At 39.0% G+C, this 21,873-nt stretch overlaps 1 protein-coding gene across 1 annotated transcript; it reads left to right on the top strand.

Annotated features, from left to right (window-relative positions):
- Nucleotides 1–11,847: 11,847 nt before the first annotated feature.
- Nucleotides 11,848–17,601, top strand: LOC125011039 (immunoglobulin lambda-1 light chain-like; the record flags this gene model as incomplete). The annotated part of the gene is made up of 5 exons (XM_047590030.1): nucleotides 11,848–11,890; nucleotides 11,968–12,284; nucleotides 14,942–14,993; nucleotides 17,048–17,392; nucleotides 17,525–17,601. Coding segments are annotated over exons 1-5 (834 nt in total), but the record flags the coding sequence as incomplete, so codon positions are not given.
- Nucleotides 17,602–21,873: the final 4,272 nt, after the last annotated feature.

The raw sequence follows: 21,873 nt of genomic DNA, 5'->3' as shown, positions 1-21,873 counted from the left end.
CACATGAAAAAGCAAAGTGATCCTCATATATTTCTGTGTGCATAATGAAAATGCCAACCTCACTACAACAGTGTGAAGTTCATTCAACAAATGGATTGCATTCATACTACTATAACATAAAATGTATACTGTAACTATATTTTATAACCAACTATAAAGGTATGGGCAGCATGCACAGGCTGTTCAGTCATAGAACCCCAAAGTTTTGTCTGTATTTTGAATATATTCAAAAATTGTCATTTCTGATGCTCCAGTTTCTAGTTATCTACCATTGTTTGTATGGCTGCATATTTTGGTTGTGCATCTGTTTGATCAAATAAAATAGTTGTGAACAAGGAAAGCGTGTGACCTTCATTGCCTTCATGACCCTGAGCCAGTGGCTAAGAGACATTTTGTCTTTCTGCTGTGGTCTCAATCAAGACAAAATGCCACCTGATTTGACTGTTGTCATGCCTTTGGAAGGGCGTAATCCTGATACATTTATCCCTTATATTCTTGATCATCAAAGATAATCCTTTAAGACAAGGGAAGGGGTTAAAGAGTTTTTTAATGGCCATATTATGTAAATAGGAAAATATGACCTGTGAAACATGAATTGGTTTATGGGGCAAAATAGCTGTGAAATGGTCCTAATTTATAAGTATGACTATATTGACAAAAATTAATATTTGGGATAAATTTGATCACTAAATATCCCCTAAAATATGTTTGACTGATTTCCAGCTTGGCCCAGAAAGAGGTCTTTGGATGTACACCTGAGACAGCCATGGCTGAGAGCCAGATGAAAATTAAACTTTGTCGTAGGACAACAGTGATGACATCGTTTGAAAGGTCTTGACCTGGGGAGTAACATATGTCAGTATGAGAGTTGTGGGCGGGTCCTGCTCCTCAGGTGTGCCCTTTGAACCTTGTACCTGAGACACATTTGAAGGCTTACTGTTCAACAATAAAACATGCTACCGACACAGGGTCAACGGTTTTGGAAAATTATTGACCTCTACTGTGATACCTAAGGGCAAACTAATAAGTGGCGCTATTGACTAGTGTTGAAACCTTGAAAAAACCTGATTTCACCCTCTTACCAATGACAAAGATGAAATCTGATCAAACAGTTGTGCTCCCCAGGCCCTAAAGCCCATGCAAAGTTTGCTAAGATCACAGTCACAATTTTACATAATAGAGAGAATACATCAGAACTACAAAATATATGGCGCGGCAAGCTGTTGTGTATTGTGACTTGGAAAAAAATGTAATTCCTGAATTCTTCTTAAGGGTTAGGATGATGATATTAGGGTTCAGAAAACATATATCCACTCATTTTCAAACAGAAAGGTATATTCCCAACCTATATGTTGATATCTTGAGTAGAGATACGCTATTAATAGAATCATTAATGCTATTTTTGGCGTGTTTTCACTGTTTTTACGTGGCAGCTTTATCATGTCGAAAAGGGTGTGCTCAATGACATACCGTCAATAACCGCGAATGGGTTATTATTGTAGTGAATGGAGGACTGCAGCCTCTGCTCTAAGCGTCTCTTAACGCTGAGAGCGGGTTTACATTGAAGTCAATTGAGAAACCAGAGCGTCTTATACAGACGTGGAAGGGTACCTTTTGCGGCAGTATCAGACGTCTAGGGCGTGACAAATCGTCGGCATATTAGGCCTTGGGAATGAGAACTGGTTGGCACAGTATGGTGACGTCAGGTAACTGTACTTCATATACATCATTAGATGGGGCAGAACGACAAACTCTAACATAATGTCCTTTTTTACTGCAGGATTTACACTGTACTTTTGCTGGAGGACACTGAAAGGAATTTGCTAAATGCTTGTCCGAGCCACAGGTACATTAGCAGCTGTAGCTGCAATAGTTCTTTTCTTTCTGTAAATCAGGGTCTAATAACAGTCTCTCTCCCATTCTGTCACATTGCAGGTGTTCCAACAACTGATCCTGAACCATTTGGTCTGTATTTGTATCAAATGCACATTTAACAGGAAGTGCACGGAGATCAACAATATTCTCCAGTGTTATCGGAAAGTATGCCGCTCCACTATGATGTTAACTTTAGGCAAGAAGTGTCTCACAGCATCCTCAAAACTCGTACCTGTAGGATATCAGGCAGCAAGTAAAAAAATCCTCTGCCCCTCAGCACCAAGGCAGTGAAGTAAAGTAGCTCTCTTGCGGGCTGTTGGCCAAGAGTGTGTTGCCACGTGCCCCTAATAATGTTGAATGAAATCTCCTCCAGAACACCCAGAGTATGGAGTCACTTCAATCCCATTTGATGGTTTTTCGTTTTCTAAAGCCAGATATTTGAAATGTGCGGGTAACTTGCAATCTATTTATGTATCTGACACAGTTTCTAGATACAAAGTGTAGAAAAATAAACTTCCCTATATTTATCAACTGAGAGTTAATTATAATGGATTAACTCTACCCAGAGTAGAATTAACTCTACTAGTGTATGTCTAGTTTAACACCAAGAATTCAGCTCTTTTCAATTCGCTTGTGACAATGACTTGTATAATAATGAAAATGAAGCTGAATCATCATCAGTTTCCAGCTGTTTCTTCTGCTCTTGTGTTTCTTCTTTCTAATAAATCAAACTCCACCAGGCTGCTCTTTTGTTTCACTGGACCACACTCAATTAACACATTTTTATTCTTTTCATGTGTCTTAATAAAGCAAGTCAAATACTTTAGCTCGTATATTAGTGACTGTTGGATGTGATGTCTATGAACCCTGTGAATGAAGCACAGACCGCACTGATAAAAAATGAAGCTTGGATTTAATTTCCATGAGAAATGTGGGTCAGTGTGGTTAATAAGGTGAACTCATGGTGAATTACAACTTATTGGGACATTCAGACTCTTTTGTCAACTATAACTCATGGAAATAATGAGATTTGAGGTGAACCAACATGGACGCCTGCTTCACAACAACAGCATGACTTGTTTATACCGTGGGTTTGTGTCTCTGTCTCAGTGACGTTTGTGTTGGGTTCTGATTAATGATAAAGAACAGGAAGCATCATTGTTTCATATAGAAGTTGAAAATCTTCTCATTGGATCAATTTAAACTCTTTGCAGGCAGAGTTCAACTTCTTTAAAGTTATATTCATCAGAGAGAGAAATTCATGAGAGGATGAAAGATTTTAAACACAACATTAAAATAATTAGTTTTATTTAATTGGAAAAACAATTGAACATAAAAAGAGTTGGTTCTAAGTTTTAATGATGAACATAAATGTGTTTCTTGTCTCTCAGTTGAAGAACACAGGTGCTTCCTGGAACGATTCTTTAACCAGAGCTGGTGGTTGAAACTGTCATTAAAGTGAAAAGCCACAGCTAACGGTGTGGAGGCTGCAGAGCACAAACCCACACAGCCCGTCTGCTGCAGGAAGGAAGTCTGATTGGCTGTCAGCAGTTTGTTTTCTGTCCTAATAACCACTGAGAACGGATTCATATCTGCTTCTGTACACACTCACTGCCTCCCCTCCCTTTCTCTTGTTTTCTGTAAACCTTTTTTCCTCTGAGCCTGGGGCCCACCTCTCTGCCCAGGTCGGGGTGAGCCTCGCGGCGGCATTCCTTTGGTTGCATGGACGGGCCCCTTAAAGGTAGCGTCCTCCTTGTCTTAAGCCTCAGTGCCATGTCTCAACAGCTCTTACATTGTATATGGGTGTGAGTGTGTGTGTGTGTGTGTGGGTGGGGAAGGAGCGGGTATGTTCTTGATTTGTTTCTTGTAATGTTTTATGTTTTTTTATTCGTGAAGCACTTTGTGTTGCATTTTCTGTTATTGCATGAAAGGTGCTATATAAATAAAGTTTGATTTGATTTGATTCTCCCTGTGAGAGCTTGGCAGTAGAGAAGGGTTCAGAGGAGCTGTCCAGTGCTGAAGTCAGAGCTTGGCAATAGATGGGATTCAGGGGAGCTGTCCAGTGCTGAAGTTACCTCTCCCTGTGAGAGCTTGGACATAGAGAGGGTTTCAGTGACAAAACAAGAAGGACTGCACCGATGACACCTGTCCCACTTGCATTTACCATCCAAGAAAGACGGACACAGAAGAAGAAGGTAAACAGAGCTGGTAGAAGAACCACCTGAGGGATAGCGCCATCTTATCTGCACCATAAGAAATGCACACATTGTGTACGACATTAAAAAAGAAGAACTATTATCCAACTGGTTGTTGTTTGAAATGCCGGCCTGACACATGAACGACTCTTGTTTATCATATGATCCTGCTTATTCTCAGTCTCATAGTGTTATGACTGTGGTCATTTTACAGGCTGTCGTGTGTGCTGCATGTGTGCTGTGTTTTTTCTTTATTTCTAATCCCTATCTAATAATAGGACTGTACCAGAGGTGATTGGGAGAACGGGCCACACCTAACTTGTGATTGGCTGCAACTGGATGCTCACCCGCCTCATAAGGAACCAAGATGGCAGCCGTCTGGGGGCAGCAGGCTCCATCCTTTTCATCCTCCTTATCTCCCAACAGGCCACAACATTTTACCAAAGCGTGATGGGATTGTTTCAGTTACCTTTGAATACATATACTGTATGTAATATTGGATTTTTTTTTAACTGAAGACTAAATGTATTCACTCTGACACAATATTTAAATCATTGTGGTTATTGAAAGATTTTTTTCTATAAATTAGTGTCGTTGTCTTCTCTATACAGTCGACGGTTTAAAGTCTGCACCAGAATAACGAACATATCGACAAGGAACCAAAGATTTACTCCCTGTTTAGTCCAGACCTTCACAGTGGGACACCAGGCGGAAGTAGTGATGGAGAAACCGAAGCTTTCTGAAACACTGAATCAATCTGAAGCAATTGTGTTAAAATGGTTCAGTGGTTCGAAGCATTTGATACAATTAAATATAGCGACATCTGCTGGATAAAAGTATACATAGCATACTATGTGAGCGCAAAGGGTCGTAAAACAGTGAGGCACTGTTTCAAACTTCAAACTTCATTTATTTATATAGCACTTTTCACAGTGAAAAGCATCCCAAAGTGCGTTACATAAGCAGTGACGTCCACGCCTAGGGGTCCCAGCCCCTTAACCATAGGGACGTTGCGGTAAGGATCACCCTGACCCGAGCAGAGAGGCCCCCACACCAAGGTGTAGAGTGTCTAACCACCCAGGCTGAAGGGACCCAAGGGACGGTGCCCCCCATGGACAGACAAGGACAAGGACAACGCCAAGGATGGCACCCCAGCTGTTCCACAGTTGGGGACGAATGGTAGTTTCTCTCTATGTTAGGCCTGCAATAGACTGGAGACCTGTCCAGGGTGTACCCCGCCTCTCACCCAATGCCAGCTGGGATAGACTCCAGCAACCCCCGTGACCCTAGTGAGGATTAAGGGGTAGTATGAGATGAGATGAGAAGTGAAATGCTTTTGGAACTAGGGAGTGTTGTAACAATGTTTGTATAAAATACTTGTTTCTCCATATGTGTGCTTAGTATGTATGTATGTAGGGATGTAAGTCAATATGTGTATAATGTGTGAATGCCTATGTGCCAATGTGGTTGGACTGGGGGTTGAAAATAATTAAGATGAACTCAACACATCTGGTCCTTTAGATGTTTAGAATCAGGCAGGAAGAGAAATATGACTTTTAAACATATGAATTCATTTCAATGCTTTAAATATCATCAACAATGAAATTGTTGGAATTGAAAACAATGAAATTGATATATTCGATTATATATCATATTATTTTATTTACAAAAGCATGCAAGTCATTCTATCTCATAGTAAAATATATAAATAAAGAAGAGCTGAAACACCAGAAAAACTAAAATGGGTCAGTTTTCACATTATAACGTGTTACATGAGGTTAAAACATAAAAATCACATTAAAACATGACTCATTTTCAGTGACACCTTTTCTTGTTTCTTGTTGTGGCAGTGATGCTCTGAAATGTCCCTGTTATGTTGTTTTCATGATATACTTCTCTGTGTGGTTACTTTTTATCTTTAAAGTAGATGCTGACAGTACATTTCATGCTATCACCTCTAACCACTGATTGTATATTTACAGTCTATGGTATAAGTCCAACACCTGTTTGTCTACTGTAGTAAATCCAAATTTAATCCTGAAACCAGTTTTAAACCACTTTTTTCTGCTGATTCAGCCATTAACAGCTGCCCTGTAAAACCTTCACATGGAACATAACCTTCTTCTCTCCATAGATCATGTATTACAGCAGACATATCTGCTAAATATCATGAAAGTAGAGATCCAGTATGAAAAGAAGGAGGAATGAAATGATTTGTGGAGGATGAGATTTTCATTTTCTTTCTTCCTTTCATTGATCAAACTCATCATTGGAGTTTTTCTTTGAATGGTAAAGCTGCAGATGAGATGATTTCTCATCTGTGAATAAACAGAACAGTTGGGAGTTAGAGATAAAGAAAGTTAAAGTCGATCATTCAGCCTCCTACTACTGCTCCTGTGTGAAGAGAGATACCCACAGTGAGAAATGATGTGAGCAGCCTGAACAAAAACCAACAGATGAACAGATGTCAAACAGTGTTTGTGACAGGAAGAGAGCAGTAAACCAGAGCCCAGGTTCACATATTTCACCTCCATCTCAGACAGAGTCACAAACTACTGAGCTGAGGGAGATTCTTCTTTCCTGCTCTCACTATTTATTTAACAATAATATTAATAATAATAATAATACATTTTATTTTTTAGCACCTTTCATGTCACCCAAGGTCACCTAACAGAAAATAAAAAATTGACAAAACAAAATAAAATATATGTATAAAAAAAAAACAATCAGAAACAAACAACAACAAGAGTGGACAGGGAGGGTAGTGAAGGTCATGAAGCAGAGTCCAAACACAGAGTAGACCAGTTTGAACAGATCAATTTTTACATATTTAACATCATATTTATTGATGTTGTTGATATTTCAACAGTTAGAAATAAAGGGGGAAAAAAACAAAAACAACACATAATAGGGACGGCACAGTGGAGTGGTGGTTAGCACTGATGTCTCACAGCAAGAAGGGTTTGAATCCATCGGCCGACTTGGACCTTTCTGTTTGGATTTTACATGTTCTCCTTGTGTCTGTGTGGGTTCTCTCCAGGTTCTCCTAGTTACTAAACCTAATTTATATACCGAATTTCCCTTTGGGGATGAATAAAGTAACCTACCTACCTGAGGTTTTAAGGTCAAAGGAAGTTTTTTCCAGCACAGTCATAAAAGTCCACAAGTGTTATCATCTCCATCTCCAACTGTGGTGTAAATATATTCGTAAGAATGTGGAGAATATGATGCGTCTCATGGAAGCAGCATTTATGTTGGGGATTGAACTCTGCCTCCTACAGACAGTGCTGATCGAGGTTATGCACTATAAATGTCGAGCTCTATTTGACATAGAGGGCGCTATTTACGGTGCACTCTGGTTATTGGCTATCAAATTAGTAAAATATCTATATCAAAATATTGATAATTACTATAAAAATATTAATAGGATTTAATAAACCTTAAATCGACCTCGGGGCACCAGACAGCCAATTTACCAAAAATCAGTCCCATGAAGGTGGGTATGCTAACTATTAACACAGAACCTCGTTAAATAATTAACTTAATAATCACAAACAATGGAAGCCTATTAATAGTAGCAAACCTGAAGGAGTTCTACAGCGTAGATGTTGGCATATTCACTCTCGCACAACATTAACAGACTAGCAAAGTTTCAAAGGAAGTGTATTGGACATAGAAAATGAAAAAACAAAACATTAAACTAAGGTGAGCTACATACACTATGTACACGTGTGGTTGTGTGTACGTTAGTGCGAGTGTATGATTATGTGTGTGTGTGTGTGTGTGTGTGTGTGTGTGTGTGTGTGTGTGTGTGTGTGTGTGATTGTGTGTGTGTGTGTGTGACTGTGTGAGGTGTGAAGTGTGACCTCAGACAATGGACAAGATGGTGGGTGGCTGCTTTGTCCTGAGACAGAGGGTTACAACCAGCTGGTCTCCAAGATGTTCTCTAAGGCCAAACACATGTGATGTGGAGGGAGGAGGACAAAGGTGTGTCCTTTGTTCACCACCGAGGTCACAAATTAAAGTTACAGGTTAAATGACTGTAGACTATAGATGAAATCAACAAAGCTCAAGTATTTCATAAATGCCAATCACCCCATACACTGGCATGGTTAAAGTCTTCTATGCTTAGTCAAGGTAGGTACCAGGTAAGCTAACTAGGCCCAGTCACGTTACCCAGTCACATCCAAGAAGGAAAGATGGTGGTTAATGTGCTGATTGGCTGGGCCATACAGTGACCAATGGGGTCACACACAGGTTTCACACCTAAGTGTGAAAAGGTGAAGGCTGCTGGGAGGTTGAGTCCAAAGGCCTTCTTTGTCTGGGGAACAAAGAGAACCATGCAGGCTTGTCCTCCATTTTAAATGGACTGAGTCCCAACAACAGGGTGCTGAAAAGACACCAAATGAATATGAAGCAGCTGTACACCGTTTCATTTGAAAGAAATGGTGAAAGAGTGAAGGAGCTGCTACCAGTATGTCCAGGTAAAACATGTATGAGCATGCAGCAACTGTACCTCACAGTAAACAGTACAACGTTGTATAGTGATATACAGAACAGTAAGTGTGACATTTACACATTTGCTATGGCTGTAGAAAAGAAGATGCCATGTGCACTGTATACATTTGTTGTAACTGTATCTTGCCCAAAATGAAAATGCACGTAATTCATCAACCTCGTTTTGTGTCTTCTGGATATAGCGTATAAAGGAACTGGAAGCAAGTGAACGACCACACAGCTTCATCTACATGGATGAGGCTGGCTTCAACCGAACTAAACGCAGAAGGAGTGGTTGAAATATCATTGGCCACAGAGCTACAGTTGATGCACCAGGTCATCAGGGCGGGAACGTAACCATGGCTGCTGCTATCTCTGAGAATGGTGTGTTAACACATGTTCCCATTATTGGGCCATACAATACAGAGCGTCTTGTCACCTTTTTAGACACTCTCTACAGGGATCTCATCCCTGAAGAAGAGAGGGGCCAGATTGGAGATGACCTGCCAAAGTATGTGATAGTTTAGGACATTGTCAGTTTCCATCGCTCCAACATCATCAGGCAATGGTTTGCGCACACAACAGGATGCTGATGGAGTTCCTCTCACCCTCCTCCCCATTCCTTAATTTCATTGAGGAATTTTTCTCAGCGTGGAGATGGAAAGTATATGATCACCAGCCACATACACAGATGACCCTTGTGGCTGCCATGGATGCAGCGTGTGATGACATCACAGCAGATTCCTGCAGAGGCTGCATAAGACACTCTAAAAGATTCTTTCCACGCTGCATCGCAAGAGAAGATGTTCGTTGTGATGTGGATGAGAATTTGTGGCCCAACAGACAGGAACGTCAGGAGATGTAGGAAGACTGCACAGTAATTTTTTTCCTTTGTGCTATTCATTGCTATCTTTTCTTTCTGTATCACAATGACATGGTCTTTTAACAAATTACAGTACAGACAATAAAAGCATAAATGTGAATCTTGTCCAGTCTCTTGCAATCAAACTCCCACATACACTAAGGTGTAACCTACAATTTACAATAATTGTCAACAAAACTTTAGGCTTAGTTTACATCAGAACATCCCTCCAGAGTACACTGTTATACTGACAACATGACTGAGCAATTTGACTGTCTTATCCGTACACAATGACGAAAGGACTTATTATTCTGATGGCACTGACATGTTCAGTGACACCAATATTTACTTTTGAGAGATGAACTAAGGATTTTGAGCAAGAGAGTGGCTTTTGCAGGTAATCCATGGTGTTTTGTTTTTTGTACAAATTGTTTTGAGAAATGCACTTACTGTTTTGCAAATGTCGAGGATGATTTGAGAAATGTACCAAAGCGACTGAGAAAAACTGTAATAATATTAATACATTTTATTTATATGGCACCTTACAGGTCACCCAAAGTCGCCTAACAGAATAAAAAATAGACAAAACTAAATGAAAAAACATGAAACAAAACAAGCATGAACCAACAACAAAAAGAGCGGACGGGGAGGGTAGTGAAGGTCATGAAGCAGAGTCCAAATACAGAGTAGACTAGTTTGAACATATTTAACATCATATCTATTGATGTTGTTAGCAGATATTTCAACAGTTTTTTACAGAAAAAAAAAAACATGAAAACAACACATGAAAGGGACGGCACAGTGGAGTGGTGGTTAGCACTGATGTCTCACAGAAAGAAGGGTTTGAATCCATCGGCCGACTGGGACCTTTCTGTTTGGATTTTACATGTTCTCCTTGTGTCTGTGAGGGTTCTCTCCAGGTTCTCCAGGTTCCTCCCACCCTCCAAAGACATGAAGGTTCATTGGTGATTCTACATTGGTCATAGTTATGAGTGAGAATGGTTGTTTGTCTCTCTGTGTTAAACTTGAGATAGACTGGTTTCATCTCTTAAAATGTCAAATAAATAAAATAAGACCAGAAGTTCATCTTGTTTTAAATTAAAGCAGACGTTAAACGAATCATCTAATTCAGACGTGGGCATTTTATGGCCCGCGGGCCACATACGGCCCTTTGGACATCCCTGTCTGGCCCGCGGTCTGTCAGTCACAAGCAAATGAACAAGTATTTATGCTGTGTAATACGACTGTGTTGCTTTTATTTTGAAAAGCCATGATGGATTATTTACGTCACGGCACTGTTATAAACTGTGATTGTTAGTTATATGAAAAGGATGATTGAAACAGCTTCGTTCCATCGATTAAACATTTATTGAGATTTATTGCGATACAGAAAATAATTCATGTATCTACACGGTCCCTCCATGGTGCACCGAAGCTTTCCAAAGACGACACAGTTTCAAACATTACGATGTGTTATATCCAAAACAACAGATCCGTTGTGTTTTATTTTCCTCTTCGACCTACACCAAAATTCATAAATTTAAATAAATATTTACAGAATATTCTTATGCTCCCAATTTCCAGCAGCAGCTTATCAACATATATAATTTACTGCTTTTTACAACGGGAGAAATTTAATATTGAGAATTGAGTTCAAGTTTCCGTTTGGTTCGGCCTCCAACACAGCTCAGATTTTTCATGTGGCCCCTGTAGAAAATAATTGCCCAGCCCTGATCTAATTCATGAATTAGTATAGTTTCATGAGTTTTCAGTGATTGTTTCATGATTTAAAGTCTTTTAAAGATCTTTTCCTCTCATTTGAAATAATCCTACTGTCACCTTTAAGAGTCATTGAACTGATTATGTGCAAAGTGTGAATGTGCTTCAGGAGAACAGTCCTTTAATAGAAGAGTATTAACTTTCACCTCAGCTGAAAATGGACAGAAAGACAGAGTGGAAAAAGAATTCAAGTCACTGGAAATTCACTTCCATTATTGAATGAGGTGAAACACATTGAAGAGTTCAGTCAGAGTTGAGGAGCTGTGTGGATTTGTAGTTTTGTATTTTCATCTCATCTCTTCAACATCAGAGAACAGTCTGTGTTACTAAATTCACCACCAACCTGAATGTGTTTGTGGGAACATGAATGTTTCTTAGTCTTTCTGCATCATGTGACCCAGATGTTTTTCATCTGCTGTCAGATTCAAATCAAGACCATGAAAGGACACAGCAGCTTGATCTGAGCTGTCAATCATCAGCAGCCGTCTCATCTGTGGGCTGCAGGGGCTGATGGGAGCTTTGAGGACCTGCTAGAAACCACGTGGCCTCGTCTCATGTCACAGCTCGTCCTTGTTGGACCTCAGCTGCATCAGAGCTCACTTCTCCCCAGGTTCACCAGAGGATACACCACCACACAAAATGCTTTTCCTCCCAGCTGCTGCTCTGTGCTGTCTGTGTTCAGGTGAGTGTTTCCAACAAACTCCACCTTTAACAAACACTGTCTCACTAACCTTCATCTATCTGTCTGTGTCTCTACAGCCCTGGTTGCCATGGCAGCAGATCTGACCCAGGACCAGTTAACATTGACCAGGAGAGTTGGTCAAACAGTTTCCTTCAGATGTGAAGGAACTGGCCAGTGTGATGTAAATAATTATATATACTGGTACCAGAAGAAAGAAACAGAAACTTTCAAACTAATTATTCGTATAGATAAAAGTAATGGTGGAATCAATAAAGGATACAATCATCCTCAGGAAAATGATTTCTCAGCTGTGTATAAACAGATCAGTTGGGAGTTGGAGATAAAGAAAGTTAAAGTCGATCATTCAGCCTCCTACTACTGCTCCTGTTATAAACGTGATACCCACAGTGAGAAATGATGTGAGCAGCCTGAACAAAAACCAACAGATGAACAGATGTCAAAACAGTGTTTGTGACAGGAAGAGAGCAGTAAACCAGAGCCAGGTTCACATATTTCACCTCCATCTCAGACAGAGTCACAAACTACTGAGCTGAGGGAGATTCTTCTTTCCTGCTCTCACTATTTATTTGACATCAGATTTATTGATGTTGTTGATATTTTAACAGAATAATCACAATGCATCATATTTATTTTGTAGCCATCAGCATCACATTAATCTTCATCAAATACAATCATCACATACTCAGTAAATCACTTGCTACTTAAATCACATAGAAAAACAACTATTTAGGACAAACCAAAAGTAAATTGAATGCTGTTCATGAATAGTTTGGAGCTCATTCATGGTCTTGGTCTCTTTTGAAAGCTGAACTCGGAAATTTCTATCAGAAAAGTCTGAATCACTCTAAATGGTTTTGTTGTTGAAGAATCAAAGTTGGCACACAATCAAAAATAAGAAGCGGCTTTTTTCACCTGAATTTATATATTTATTTTTGCTATCTGATGCCTTCAGAGGAAACTGAGGACAGATCTCATCTGGATAACACAAAATTATCAGAGAATAAAGTCTTTCCTATAAAATATAAAAATGAACAAAACTGAGTTTATGTGTATAACCAGGTGTTTCCAAACTGTACCATTCAGACACATTTTGAATAAAAAAGCCATAACTTGAGCTCCACTGAAAGGTGACACTCAGAGGAATTATATTTTATAATCAGATTCTCTATTAGAGAGCAAGTAGCATATCGTTGTTTAGAGCAGCTCATTGGCTTCATGAAACATCAATCATCCACTAAACTGACTGCAACTGGTTCAGTCTGTGGATGAAAGAAGGGGGAGGGGCTTCTTTCCAGCGCTGACTCTCATTGGCTTCTGAAGGCTGTTGACTGGACATAGTAGCTCTGAATTGGTTCATTGAGGTGTCAATCAAAATGTCAGAGTTCAGCGGCCATTTTACCAACAAACACATTTTAGTTTCATTTAATCTCTTTCTTCATCACAGTGAACCCAATCCTCAAACCCTTGAAGGTCATGATGTCATTATCAATAGACTCACCATTTACTGAGGTAGTTGAATGTTTTTGTGAATGATCAGTTTAACAATTGTTACTAAACAGGAACTCAGTAAAACCAAGAAGAACCCTGATATTATCAGAGAAATGAACAAAACCAGAACCTCATGATCCAAACAAATCTACTCAAAACTAAATGTGACTGATTTGTAGCTTTGACTGTTTAATGAACCAGAGTCTGTTGTTATGTCAGAGATGTAAAAATAAATACGGAGCAGTTTTACTTCATACAGAGAAACAAATTATTAGGAACCTGAACAACTTGCAGGAGAAACCAAACAGACAGAAAGTCAGAGTGTTGTTAGTTTTACAGATATTTGGTCATAAATCAAAATATGAGACAAATTAAATGTTGATCTGATGATGGAGTTAGTCAAACAATCACCAGTGTAGCACCTGTCCCATGTAGCTAGAAATACATGCAGTTAAATATAGTTTTGGTGTTATACTACTATGGGTGGAGCCCTGGGCTCTTTAAATGTTGTGCTTCATCATATTAACAACAACTTATTTAGTTTTTATCTTTACTGAAAAAATACAAATAAATGAATTGGTTGGTGTCTGTAAATGCATATGTTTTAAATACTCTCCTCTCATCAAACTATAAATTCAAGTGACTCAAACACTGAACTTTAAATGCAATATTTAAAATACTGCAACAGTTAAAATAAAAGATATACACCTTATATGCTGCTTTTGAAATATGAAAACTAAATATTTTAACTTAAATCCACATTCACTCTACACTAAACAAAAAGTAAAAGGAATGTCATGATTATGTCTGTCCCATGGTTTGAGTTTCCTGTTTTATTTTGTTGAGATTCCTGTTTGGTGTTTCTCTCCCTGTGTTTTCCTTGATTTCTTATTGTTTCTCCTGCTGTGATTGTTGTCATTAGTTTCACTTGTGTCTCTTCTTCCCTCTGCCCCTGTGTGTATTTATAGTGCTTCACACATCAAACAGCACAATAAAATGATGCAGCTGTTTAGTTCTCACTCTCTCTCTGTCCATTCAGTTTAACATGCTGAACGTGGGAACTGAGAGGAAATGATGAGGGAACAGGTGACAGAAAGATGAGGACAAACCCAACGGATATCAGCTCCAGGACAAATTGATGCTAGTTAGTGGGAATAAATCATTAGCTTTAGCACAACTTCACAGTATCAACACACTTTAGCAACGTTCAGTAACATTAAGCTACAACATTACAACAGATGATCAGTTTCTCATTGAGGTCAGACATGTTCCTGACTAGTTCCCTCTCATCCGTCCTTGAGTCCAGATCCAGTCCATGAGGACTAAAGTAGTGGACTGACCAACCACTGACATTAACATCAGAGCCATGCTGCTAGTGTGGAGAAAAGAAAAGAGAAGTAGAGACAGTCATGTAGATCTGAACAATAGAGAAACACATCAAGGAGCTGAAATATGATCCCACTTCCTCTTTTGACTCCTTCCCCTCAGCTGACTCTCTCAACGGCACACAGGTTTTTGTATTAGTCTTTTTCACTGTGTAGCAGCGGCAACGAATACCTCATCTTTGGCTCTGGAACTAAACTGTATGTAACAGGTAAGAACAAACATTTCTTTTCCTTCACTTGTTTTATTGTAGAAGCTGAAACGTGTTTAAAGTCAGTTTGTGCTGCTTCAGGCTTTACATGTTAGTTTTTTCCTCATTATTAGAGAATTCATCCTGCAGCCAGGCCATTGTTACATAAGAAAAGCTCAATCACTTCTGAAAACATGTTGAAATCTCACTCAACAACTAAAGTTATTCTTTATTTCTGTAAATATTAGTGACGTTACGAACATTTAGGATTTGATCGTCTCAGTAATTCTGTGTAAACAAGATGATATTTGATGTTCAACTATTTCAGATTGTTCTGAAGAGTCTATCGATTGAACTGGATCATTTCTGAAAGTTAGAACCTTGTCAGATCTAATCTCTGTCAGTTAATATTTATATGATGTAAATGTGTCTTTAATTGATGATGTTTTAATAGAAAAAGAATAAAAACATTAAGTGCATGTGATGTTAGAATAAATAGAATTAACTCAAACAATGTTTTATTACTATCATCAGCATAAAGTATTTAAACATTTGAACATGACTGACACAAACTTGTATATTGATGAGTTTTATTAGTGATTAAAGTCTGTGCTCTTAAATGTGTAATATTCAATACATGTTGTAATCACTGAAATGACAAACGTACAACTGGAAACAGAATTCAGGAATTTGTAAATTATTCAATTTTATTTTATTTAAAATATTACAAAGACATGAAACATATTTAGAATAAGTTGCTTTAAATTTAATGTCACAGCTAATTAGGTTAATTAGAAATAAATGGTGGTGGAGGAGAGAGGCTTCATGACTCTGTGAACGACTCTTGGACCAAATAATATTTCTCAACGTGAAGCTGAAAGTAATTTGTGTATTTCATGGTCTACAGTTCATAATATCATAAAATAAAAAGCAGTGTTGAATGTTGGTGATCTTCATTAACTTACACATTTGTGAACGAACCATTAATGCTGAACCTTATGTAGAGGTTTTGGAGAAACAAATGTGGCTATAGAGATGACGTCTTATTCTGAAAAGCCTTTCTAATTAATAAAATAAAACAAAATAAAATAAAATAAAATAAAATAAAATAAAATAAAATAAAATAAAATTAAGTAAAATAAAATAAAATGAATAAAATAGGAAAATATTTCACGTTGTAAACTACAATAACTCTAATTGATAAAAGACGACGTACTGAAACAAAGTCGACATGTTTCCTAACTTCTTTGAAACAAATTGAAAATGAGGAAATAATTTAATTTGATTAAGATAAAATAAAATAATATTTGTTCTACCGTGGGGAAATTTTCAGCGTTGCAGCAGTAGACAGTTTGAGGACAGAGCACAGAGGAAATATAAAGAAGTAAAAAAATGTTAAATAAATACAAATAATTATTAACTTAAATGCAATAGAAATCCTATTTACGTATGTATATTATATATGAAAGAATAAAGGATATACAAACACAAGTTGTTCCAAATGTATTAAGGATGTTCCAGTTTGTGTTGTGATTGTCCAGTGTGTGTTTGTTCTACAGGGAGCAGGTTTGATTATACAACTGATGATTGATCAACTACTGTATTCGGTTCTGATTTATTTATTTATTTTATGTAACATCAGTTATTTTAGAAACAGAAATTTACATGAAGACAAGGTATAATATATACTGAATATGTACACTGATCAGCCATAACATTATGACCGTTGAAGTGGTTAGACGACTGGGTTCAGAGCATCTCCAGAACTGCAGCTCTTGTGGGGTTTTCCTGGTCTAAAGTGATCAGTATCTATCAAAAGTGGTCTAAGGAAGGACAAGAACCAGAGACAGGGTGGTCATGGGCAGCAGAGGATCATTGACCCTTGTGGTCCGATCCAACAGACGAGCTACTGTAGCTCAGACTGCTGGAAACATTAATGCTGGTTGATGTTTGTTGTGTATTGAGGAGTACTTTAGTGATCAGAGTCCATGTAGTTTCCAGGATCAGGCTGAATCCAGACCAGTGCTGTAAGCTGCTGTTGACTGTGTCAATGTGTGTGTACTGTCAAACTTCAGATGAGCAGGTAGTGAAGCCCGTGGTGAGCGTATACCCAGCAGCATCCAGACCCAACCAGGAGGGGAAGAGCTCCCTGCTGTGTCTGGCCTCATCCATGTTTCCTCCTGTGGTCCAGTTCTCCTGGAAAAGACAGAAGAAGGGCGGCTCTCTGGAGGATCTGACCTCTGCCCAGGGAGATCAGCTGGAGCTCAGAGAGTCAGGACACAGAGCCTCCATCAGACTGGTGGATAGAAATGATCTGTACATGTATAAATACACCTGCTCCGTCAAGCACGAGGGAGGCACAGTGGAGGACACACTGGAAGAAAGAGTGGAGGACAGAGTGGAGGCCCAAGCACTACAAGGTAATGAAGGCTTGGTGACTGTGTCCAGCAGTGGTTCAGCTTCATGTGGAGACGCTGTCAAAGAGATCAGAGGAGCAGAGGACTGACATTTGTCACTGCAGCTCCAAACATTTGACTCCTTTTCTGTTTCAGGGGTTCCAGCTCCAGCAGCCTCCTGTCCTCCAGAGAGAGAGCCAGCAGACCTGGCAGCTCTGCAGCAACATCACTGTAAGATCACCTGCTGCCTCTCTGCATGGACAGCTCCAATGTCCAATGAGGACACTAGAACAACTTTACAGGATCAATCTGACACTTGCACTAATTCATATCTGTGTGTGTGTGTGTGTGTGTGTGTGTGTGTGTGTGTGTCTGTCAGTGTCCTTCCAGTCTCAGTGCAGGGTGAAGCTGCTCTGTCTGCTGTACACAGTGCTGATAGTGAAGAGTCTGGTGTACTGCTGTGGACTCTCTCTGCTGACGAGCCTCACAAACAAGGGACCGTCCACCAGCTCCACACATGCTGACTGACTGTTTCCTGCTCCTCTTTTCTCTCCATCACATCTCATCACTTCATCACTTTCATCAGTCTTCAGTAAATGTTGTTGAAATGTTCTTCTTTGTAATCTGTATCTGTTCATTCACGTGTTGATTGTCGTCCTGTAAATAGAAACACATATATCCACATAGAAATCTGCTCTTACGACATGTTCATTCTCTAGTCGTCTAGTTTATTTCCACTTTTAACTGTGACTTGTATAATAGTGAAAATGAAGCTGAATCATCATCAGTTTCCAGCTTTTTCTTCTGCTCTTGTGTTTCTTCTTTCTAATAAATGCAAACTCCACCAGGCTGCTCTTTTGTTTCACTGGATCACACTCAATAAACACATTTTTATTCTTTTCATGTGTCTTAATAAAGCAAGTCAAATACTTTAGCTCGCATATTAGTGACTGTTGGATGTGATGTCTATGAACCCTGTGAATGAAGCACAGACTGCACTGATAAAAGATGAAGCTTGAATTTAATTTCCATGAGAAATGTGGGTCAGTGTGATTAATAAGGTGAACTCATGGTGAATTACAAATGATTGGGACATTTGTGTCTCTGTCTCAGTGACGTTTGTGTTCGGTTCAGATTAATGATAAAGAACAGGAAGCATCATTGTTTCATATAGAAGTTGAAAATCTTCTCATTGGTTCAATTTAAACTCTTTGCAGGCAGAGTTCAACTTCTTTAAAGTTATACTCATCAGAGAGAAAAATTCATGAGATGACGAAAGATTTTAAACACAACAATAAAATAATTAGTTTCATTTAATTGGAAAAACAATTTAACATAAAAAAGAACTGGTTCTAATTTGTAATGATGAACATAAATGTGTTTCTTGTCTCTCAGTTGAAGAACACAGGTGCTTCCTGGAAAGATTCTTTAACCAGAGCTGGTGGTTGAAACTGTCATTAAAGTGAAAAGCCACAGCTAACGGTGTGGAGGCTGCAGAGCACAAACCCACACAGCCCGTCTGCTGCAGGAAGGAAGTCTGATTGGCTGTCAGCAGTTTTGTTTTCTGTCCTAATAACCACTGAGAACAGATTCATATCTGCTTCTGTACACACTCACTGCCTCCCCTCCCTTTCTCTTGTTTACTGTAAACCTTTTTTCCTCTGAGCCTCCACCCACACAGAGTTGAAGTGAGTCCAAGCTCATGTCCTGGTAACATGTTCAGGGAGGTTCTGATGATTAAAGATGCTTTTCACAGTTTGAAATAAACAATAACAATGTTACTTAAATGTGATTTTATTGATGAGACATCTCTGTGATTAATGAGTGATTAGGATTTATCCACTAACAGGTCCAGTTAGAGGATCATGAACTTTCAGTGTTCAGCTCTCAAACAGTTCAATTTCCAGTGATGCTCTGACCTGCTGCTAATGCTAATGCTAATATAAATTTGGTGTGGTTTATTTTAATTGAGAAAGAGCAAACAAACAACAGTGGCTTCTGTTGCCTCTCACCCTGATAAAAACAAAAAACATAACCTTTCTCAGAGCCTAGCTCACATGTCCTATTCTTCCTTTATATATAAACTGTCCAAATAAATATGAATAAATTGGTATTATCGTCATTATTAAAAAATTAACATTAAACATGTTTTGTTGACGTTTAACGTAGCATTTTAAACGTTTACTGCCTTCTACTGGCCAACGCCAGGAATTGCAACACTTAGGTTACCTTAGGGCACAGGTGTCAAACATGCGGCCCGCGGGCCAAAAGCGGCCCGTCAGAGGGTCCAATCTGGCCCGCGGGATGAATTTGCAAAGTGCATTAACTGCAAATTTTCCAATTAAAGTAACTGCTTTTCCTACGTTTCACACAATTTTAGTAAGAGCTGTGGACACAACACTGTCATTGAGACATACAGAAATTGCACTTCTTTTTCTTAAGAAACATCTGGTTGTTCATAAAAGATTTTGTAATAGTGCAGTTCATTAAATGTAAACGCTTTCATAATGTACTTCTTTGTGCTAAAACAAAGGGAAACATTTGAAGTTGTCATTATTTGAAGGTCTGGCCCCCTTGAGATCATAATGTTCTGTAAGTGGCCCCTGAACTAACAAGAGTTTGACACCCCTGCCTTAGAGCATAAAGTAGATATACAGTCAATAGTGAGATGTGATAGAATAAAAAGCACTTCCTCTATGGACTTAAAGAGTATCTGCACAGACAAGTATACCATGAATAATATAATTTATTTTGATGAATTATAACTTTCAAACTTATGGAAAATGGTGAAAAACATTTAATACTATTTCCCAGAATGCTTTACTTCATGCAAGTATTCAAAAGTGTTGCCAAGCCGTTTCCAAGCCTCTCCACTTACAAAATTGATGCTCAGATGTAGTTTCAAATACTATTGAAGGACTTTCATTTTGGAGGGAGTTTTACCCTTTGATAACAGATCACTCTCTGTTTTGGCATTACAGATGTTGGTGTATTGTTGCAGTAAGTCTTTGCTGTATTAGATTTGGTTTCAGGTGAAGTGGCTGTGGGAGTTTGCCCTTGTTATTGTATTGTATCCCATTAACAGGATTGACTTTGACTTTACCTGGTGGAAAGGTTTTGGCTACGCCTGAAGTGGCACTGATTCCCATTAGACAGCCTGCAAATGTCACGTTGGGGAGTTGAGGTTGGAGTTTGTACGTGAGGACCGAGATGCAGGACTATTGATGAAGCAGGATCTCAAACAACAAGGTCTTTAATAATTAACAAAAAGCGCTGCTCACGGCAGGAAAACCAAAATCCAAAAATAGAAAAGAATCATCAAACATGGCAAGGTGACATGGACCAAGGACGAGGAAACATGGATCATGGCATGGAGACGTAAAGGTAACATCAACGACGCGACAAGGAACAAAGGGAAAGGTAGGACTATATATACACATGAGGACTGAGGGATGACAAGACACAGGTGAAACACTTGATGACAATCAATGCAGGTGACACAAATTAACAATCAACAGACAAGGAGAAACAAAACAGGAAACCCAGCTACTTAACAAAATAAAACAGGAAACAACATGACATGGACAGACATGGAACCTTGACAAAACAATCATGACATAGAAACATGGAACAAGACATCAAAACATGGCATGGACAGACATGGAACATGACACAGACAGACATGGAACCTTGACAGCAAATGAGCTTGCATGGAAGTTTGCAGCAGTTCCTTTTATTTCCTAGTGCCACTCTGTTCTTCACAAGTTGCAGAGGATGTCACAAGTTCAAAGGCAGTATCTTGCTTTAAGCAACTGCCTTAATCTTGTGAACTGGACAAACAGGTGATGGTAGTTTAGCTCATTCACTTGAAGCAGATGGTTTCAATCTTTGGCAAAAGATTATTCTGGGAGGGGCTGCTTGCTTGTGTGTATATGTCTGGCATACGGAGGGGTTTAGAGGAGCTGTCCAGTTCTGAAGTTACCTCTCCCTCTGAGAGCTTGGACAAAAAGAGGGTTTCAATGACAAAACAAGAAGGACTGAACCAATGACACCTGTCCCCCTTGCCTTTACCTTGGCACAAGCGTGGTGTAGACATTGTTGGCCAAAAGGGGAACTGAGAGCATCATGACATTAACAGATAATGGCCTGGCCCAAACATTACTTCCTCAGAACTGTCCTCTTTCCTGAAAGAGCAATGTGTACAACACATCAAGACCATGATCTACCATCCATAAGGAAAGTATAGAGGCTGAATAGTGTGGTATCCTTACTGCTCAAAGAGAGAAATCTCCATGTCAAGCTCATATCACTGAGTTCCTGCAAGTCTATAGAGCTTCACCACATGAAACTATGGGGATATCACCCTTCCAGCTCACGTATGGCAGAAAGATGGGAACCAAACTCTGCTTGAGAACATGAATTGAGAGGCAGAGTCAAAAAGAAACAGGTACACATGACAATATATACCAACGCCAAGAATCCTTAGCTACACCCAGGAAGCCTTA

This window comes from Mugil cephalus, chromosome 7 (assembly GCF_022458985.1).
Source record: "Mugil cephalus isolate CIBA_MC_2020 chromosome 7, CIBA_Mcephalus_1.1, whole genome shotgun sequence".
Lineage (NCBI taxonomy): Eukaryota > Metazoa > Chordata > Actinopteri > Mugiliformes > Mugilidae > Mugil > Mugil cephalus.
The sequence above is the reverse complement of the archived record's forward strand: the minus strand, read 5'-3'. Positions and strand labels throughout refer to the sequence as shown.